Genomic DNA, 7,015 nt, shown 5'->3' on the forward strand with positions numbered 1-7,015 from the left:
GTAGCGCCTACATACGGCTTTTCCTAAAAATCATTTATATCAAAATCATCATAGAATTTTTGTTGAGTAATTTTAACTATATGTCCTGTTGTTTTAAAGTATATATGAACTAAACTCATTTGATGTAAACTGTGCGATAGTGACCTCTGCTGGTCGGTATAGGATCCGCGTTTATAAAATTATTTAGCCCGCCCCGCACAATAGTATCTATTTTACAACCCGCCCATTTAATAAGCTTAATCGGCATTGAAGGCCTAATGTAAGTGAAAACAGGCTTTATATCAGCCTAAAAGTGCTTGGATTACATCGCCATGTAAACTGGCAACAACATAGGCTTATGAACCATAGAAACCAGCATGGTCATAACAAGATAGTATAATGATACACATTTTCATTTGTCAACATTTACAAAACAGCGTTTGCATTTATCTGTATAGGACTATAAATACCTCTACATTAGATTTAGCAGCTTGACTTTCTGTTTCTTTTTAATGATGCACATTTCCGACCTTAATTTCCCAGCACCTCGTCTTCAATCTTCACTTTTACTTCCCCAGTTTTTGCTGTTGTGCCTGTGTGGCGGCGGGAGCTGCTTGGCGCTTTTTGACGTGAGGTCAAAGGTGTAAAGGACATCACGCAAGTTACGATGCTACGTAGGCCTACGTATTGTAACCTTATCAAATAACCTAATAAAATATGAAAAAAAAACTATATATTATATACATATATATATATATACATACATATATATATTCCCAAATATTTTATATAAGCTATAGATAATTGCACGCAATATACATGCATGGGTTTTTTATTTTGATTTTAATGTGCAGACGTAGGTAAATTGTGACAAAAAAACACAGCTGCAGACAGCTCTTCAGATTTTTTAACTGTTAAGACCTCATAAATTCCGACACTTTCTGATGGCACGTTTTATATATTTTTTATGTTTTCATATATGTAGATTTTGTGTATATCATGGCAATCCTCAAAACATTATATAAGTGTAATATTGGTAAGCTAAATGTTGCATTTGCTTGGCTACAAAAATACCAACTGTCAAATAGCTTTAACATATGATATTTACTCGTATTACAGTAATTTTATGTTTTCTCTGTTTGTGTTAGTGTTAATTACCCAAGGGAATCAGTAATCTCAGTAGTTGATGTCCCATTAAGCTGTGAGTATTCCCCCTGTATCTCATTCAGTAGGAGAGTCATTCCATGGCTGTGGCAGAGTTAACAAAAGAAACGTGTTTAATCACACAAAAAAATCAATAAATAGGTCCAGTCCAAGGCCTTTCTTTAGAATGAAGGTCTTGGACCCAAGTTGTTTATTTTTATATATATGCCATCAAGAGCATGCCAAACCAGGTGGTGGTGAGAAGCTCAGGCTACGTTTACACGTGCACGGCTGTTTTCATAAACAGACATTTCAACTTCTCCGGTTTCAGAAATAATATAGTGCGCACATGTCAGTTTTCAGAAAAGTCCCACGTAAGCCAATCACCAGCAGCGGTGGGAGAAGTTGTTGCAGTAGCTGTGTTCGATGAAGTCAAAGTACCGCGAGAGCGATTCAAAATTAGACCTCTATGTGTGATTTATCAACTCCCTCTCGCGGTACGTTGACATCATCCGCCTGTCGGTTCTTGCAGTGTCGCATGAAGTCAAACACGTGTAAAATTGCTGAACTCCGATCCCTCGTCTCTGCTCCTCGACATAATGGGGCGACATAATTTGCAAATACAAACACACGAAACGAGTTTGCACGAACATAAATGTGATCATGGAAGCATTCAGAGTAGTAGTCACATGTAAACATAGGTCGCACTTTTGACGTAGGTGCGAGCGTGCAAACTAAGGTTTTCAAAATATCCACTTTGGCCAGAGTTTTTAGAAAGAATCTGTTTCAGAGGTGAAATCTATGTTTACGTGTAAACGAAGGGCGCAAACGAAGGTAAATGTCTCCGTTTTCAAAATAACCATGTACGTGTAAACGTAGCCTCAATCAGAATCCCGAAAAAACAGCAACAAATCACTTTCTGTTCCTCTTTTGAACAAGGTCGCACTTTTTTGGAGATTTTCAAAATCTTCACTCTGGCCGGAGTTTTTAGAAAAAATCAATTTCAGAGGTGAGTTCTTTGTTAGCGTGTAAACAAAGGGTGCAAACGAAGGGAAATGTCTCAGTTTTTCAAAATAACCATGTACGTGTTAGCAGGGCCTTACTTTGAGATAGGAAACTCTCCGAGTTAAGCGCGTGCACAACTACTATGAATAAAGGTCATCAACAATGGAGCACTGATAGTACGATTCACCATGGCACGTAAAAAAGAGGTCTGAATCCTTTATACTACTAGAACTGAAAGTGCTGCTGCAAGTGTACAGCAACTACGAGCATATATTTTAAAGAAAAGAGTTGTTGTTATAAATGGTGCGTGCATTTCGTCTTCATGGTTAAAATATCAGAAGTTAAAAAACTAAGGACTGTACGTTATTACATCTTATATTCATTTTCATTCAGATGCAATCACATGGACAAAAGAACATGACAGCAGATTCGCTAAAATAGGCATAAGGCTTTTTCATGAAAGGCTACAAACTTTACAAATGTTTGTCATTAATAAAACTCAAAAACACCAAGCCGGTATTTGAACTCAGGTCGTCGATAGTAGGCTATGTCTGCCCTGACCACACAGCACTACCAACTAGACTACCGGTTCTGATCAGTGGATTTGTAAGAAAAAGGCAACTGTTCAGATGTAAGAGCACGGCCACAAACGCTGATATTGGTCACATAAGGATATTTAAATATCTAAAATGACTGCCAAGAAAAATAATACCTCTCACATAAATGCAAGTGAATATGCCAAGAATTCACTCTGGGTCCCAAAATCCTCTCGCAACATAAATGTAACTTCCTACAAATAAATGCAACATCATTATCTACAGCAGTGTTTCCCAACCAGGGGGTCGGGGCTCTCAGGGGGGCCTCAGCAGATTTCCAGGGGGGCCTCAAGATGACTTAAAATTATTAAAAGTTGGACAAAACAAGCATTAAAATCAGCTAATTTGGGGGCCATTTTAGTAGCGAATATACATCTGTCTAGTCATTCCATGTTTTATTTAATTTTATGTGGAAAAAATTGAGTGAGTGGGGGACCTTCAAATATTGTTGTGGCCAACTAAGTGGCCTTTAAGTGTAAAAAGGTTGGGAACCACTGATCTACAAGATCCTCTATAAAAGCACATGACATTTTAGTCACTTAGACGGTTTCTGCACCTATCATATTAGCTTTAGAAGTCATTTCAATTTACTGTAAGTTTAGTGTAATATAAAAAATATATAAAGTAGTAAGTTAAAATGACTTGCACTGGCAAATATGATTATAAATTAAAGAAAGCTAAAAATATATATTTTTTCTCTCATTTCTGGATTAATACTCAGTTTTCACTTTACCTCCTTTCTGAAATGGGCCTCAGATCTCCTTGTTGAATATGAGATCAGATTGTACACTAGTGGAAATTCTTTAGTGCCAGAGAGTCATTTTAGAGCTTTGTACAGTGGCAGTTACTATGATACTAACTAATATTTGTTTTACACTGGTTCATCGTAACCAAGACAGTAGGGGGCTTAGACAGTTACGCATAAATACTAGTGCTATATTGTTGTCAAACTCCAAATCTGAATTTGTTTTTATATTAAGTATTCAAGTAATAATAATGATAACAACAACTACAACAATACACCTACTAATAATAATATTAATATCCATGTCATGTACAGTAACATGGTTTTGTATAATTTTGATGTTAGGGAATATTAAACTCAATACTAAAAAGTAATAATGTAAAGTAATAGTCGTTTTCATAGAAAATAAGATTTTTAACAACAGAAAAAAAGAGATTTTAACATTACTTCTACAAGATAAGTGATTCGTTTTGTGAAGATGTCATATCATGGTGGAATTTTGCAGTCTGTTTGATTTTACATAAATATTTGTATTATACTCACTCTGTTATAAAAAAAATCTTTTTAATAAATTATTCACAGTTTTACAGTGTATGTCATAGTCAGCATGCAACATGGCACAGCATGAGGGAGGCAGGAACCACATCTTTTAAAAAAAATCTATATCGCCTATCCTCCTCTCACAGAACACACACATGCAAGTGGCATCTTTGCATAATTTCAGGTCAATATTAAAGTCTGTGTAAAGTCCGATATTAAATGTGCTTTCAGTTTTTGACACCAAAGAAAAATGTGATATTAACCATCCAGCCATAAATAAATTATCAAAATCTTGGAAAAATAGTCAGGATTCGCTTCTGTCATACGCTTAGGGCGTGTCTGGTGTCGGGGCTAAAACTACGCCCACTCGTGGGAAACTGCAGCAGTCTCTCAACTTTCAAACACCGCTACAACCTGAATTAGGGGCGGGGCCATGCTCGGTGGCTCCAGTGCGTCATTAAACCACTATTTTAGCCCCGCCCAGATAATCCTGAACACAGAAAATTCAGTACTACATAGTTCACAGTCTTTGTAACGTGTTTAAGCAATGCATTTCTAACATTTATAATGTGTTTAGAAACAATTTACAACATACTAATTCACAGAATTATTTGTGAAGGCAAATTAATGTCACAGCAATAGTGTCTTTTTTCAGTGCTCATAAACATTAAAATCTTTAGATCATTGTCTGACTCCCCTCTCTGATTTACATGAACTTGGTGTACTGAAAGTGCAGGTGACTATTTCAACTTCATTCTCTAATATTTGAGCTATTGGTAGAGCCTCGGCGGCGTGTCCAACCAGTTTGGTACTTGATGCTCCATCTTCATCAAAACCCATGACACCGTTGTGCTCGACGCCGAAGGGATGAAAGTCAACCAAGGCTGTATCAAAGTCCCATGCCTGACGAAGGTTTAAGTCCACATAGGATTTACTATTTGTGCAGATTTGCTTCCTAGTTTCGTTTGTACAGATGGCCGTGGGCAACGACGCGTAACTTGTGCAATTGCTTTGCGCAAACGATGGAGGCGAGTGCCGACTGTCTATCCAACCCAAAACACGACTGTGATCATCTTTTCTCAAGCCGATAATGCGTTTGATACCCGCACAACCCTTGGTCAATAGGTTTTTCCTACAAAGAATATAAACCCAGGGATCCAGGATGGGGTTGAAGGATGCAAAACGAATCGCAAGGAGATCACTGCGATAGTCTGGACTTCCACCTGATGATATCATGGATGGATCATACAGTTGGTTTACGAAGATGCGCACCTGTACAGTTAAACAGAAGAAATTCAAATTCATTTCAATTAAAACGCATTAATACAATAAAATCAATTACTGTCAATATTATTATAGGTACAAAAGTTAATAAAATTCCGATTGGAATTCCTATTTATAATATGGACACGTCAAAATCATAGCTGGTGAACTTACCACTAAAGGAATAGAGCATATGAGAAACACGATGGTCATTAAAATTAACAACCAGAACATCTGAATCTCTGCCGCAGATGTCACCGATGTTAATTTGGGAAATCTGCGTCTGGACCCTATATGTCCAGGCACATCTGCTCTCACCGTCATCTTACTCATGCCAACCAGTGATCGACACACGGCAAAATTACAAAGGACGGTAACTGCGATTAAAATCAGCATGAAACATCCATACAGAAAGGTGTACGAGGCACCTACAGAGTCCATAGCGCGCCAGTCCAAGAAGCACCAAGTTCCGGGAAAATGTCTCTTGTGCTTTCCAAAACCAAAACTAGGCATTATGCACAACACGATATTCGCCAGATATGTCGCCATCAGCGCAAACCGAGCCATAGTCCGATCCACATGTTGCGAGTAAAAGTACGCGTGGTTTATAGCGAGATATCTTTCCACTGACATGGCGCACAAAATAGACATCCCTGCCGAACCAAAGAACAACATGGAGAAGGAAAAGAAATTGCATAAGAGCACTCCTCCTGGCCACCTACCCGCTATATATGTGGCGATGACCACTGGACTTGTGAAACAGGTGCCAAGCAGATCTGTGATGGCCATTCCGCATACCAGAGTGTAAAAGGTGGTCTCCTTCTGCTCCTTTTTGGAGATGCAAAGCACCACGATGGCCACGAGGTTTCCGAGGACTCCGACGACAAACATTGTGGCTGAAATGATGAGAGAGCGATAGTCGAGGCTTAAGACACGAGACGAGCTGTTGGTAACAGGCAAAGCATCTTCTGACATATTGAAGCCCACTTTAAAAAATGAATCATTCATATCGGATTGGCTAAAAAGTTTGAATGTGTCCAAAACACTCGGATTTTCCATAGGATATCCAAATGTACCGTTTATAGCCACATAAACAGAGAGAATGTATATGTTACAAAGTAAAGAAGAGAACGGTTTACCTCTGAAGTTTACTCGCATGTCTCTGTATTGTTGCATTTACTGGAGACACATGTGCCACTGCTTTTATATGAATCCACAACTTGTCATACCCACCGTATGACGTCAGCGTTGAACAGTGACGCCACAGGCGTGAGATGCCGCACATGTAGCGTAACCAAATATAAACGCAGGTGCGTGGCTTATAGAGAATTATAATTTAGTTTACTGAGCATATAAAAGAAAGGAAGGAAGTTCTTCACTCGTGAAGTGCACAATCACTATACTGTAGCTATTAGTGATAATTGTGTACAATCTTTCCTATTGATTCAAATGAGTTCGAGTAATTGAACTGATAATTACTATACCAATCACCGGTTTTAATTGACTATAGGGAGAGGAGAATAATCTACATTTATCAGGTGCTTTGAGTAAGAAAAGCATGTAAAATTATCTTTAAGTATATGGAGATTAGCTTTGTGCACAAGCTAATAAAACTCATCTTTTCATTTAAAGAAAATAATAAAATGATAAAGTAGCCTATATTTGTTCATACACACAAATCTTTTATTTGACATAATATCAAAAAATTTTAGAAATTTGTTTATTTGTAAAGGGTCCTGAAACA

General features: G+C 37.8%; 1 protein-coding gene across 2 annotated transcripts; it reads right to left on the bottom strand.

Moving 5' to 3' along the window:
- Positions 1–4,016: 4,016 nt before the first annotated feature.
- Positions 4,017–6,542, bottom strand: ptger4c (prostaglandin E receptor 4 (subtype EP4) c). Of its 2 annotated transcripts, XM_055202613.2 has the most exons (3): positions 6,411–6,542; positions 5,446–6,167; positions 4,017–5,280 (listed from the first exon to the last, which is right to left on the bottom strand). In XM_055202613.2, exons 1-3 carry the CDS (start codon positions 6,445–6,447, stop codon positions 4,690–4,692), a joined length of 1,350 nt encoding a protein of 449 aa, XP_055058588.2. In that variant the 5' UTR covers positions 6,448–6,542; the 3' UTR covers positions 4,017–4,689. The 2 variants fall into 2 exon arrangements, with proteins under 2 accessions (XP_055058588.2, XP_055058587.2); XM_055202612.2 differs by having other exon boundaries at positions 5,446–6,496.
- Between the last annotated feature and the right edge of the window lie 473 nt (positions 6,543–7,015).

Source organism: Misgurnus anguillicaudatus, chromosome 2 (assembly GCF_027580225.2).
Source record: "Misgurnus anguillicaudatus chromosome 2, ASM2758022v2, whole genome shotgun sequence".
NCBI classification, from domain to species: domain Eukaryota; kingdom Metazoa; phylum Chordata; class Actinopteri; order Cypriniformes; family Cobitidae; genus Misgurnus; species Misgurnus anguillicaudatus.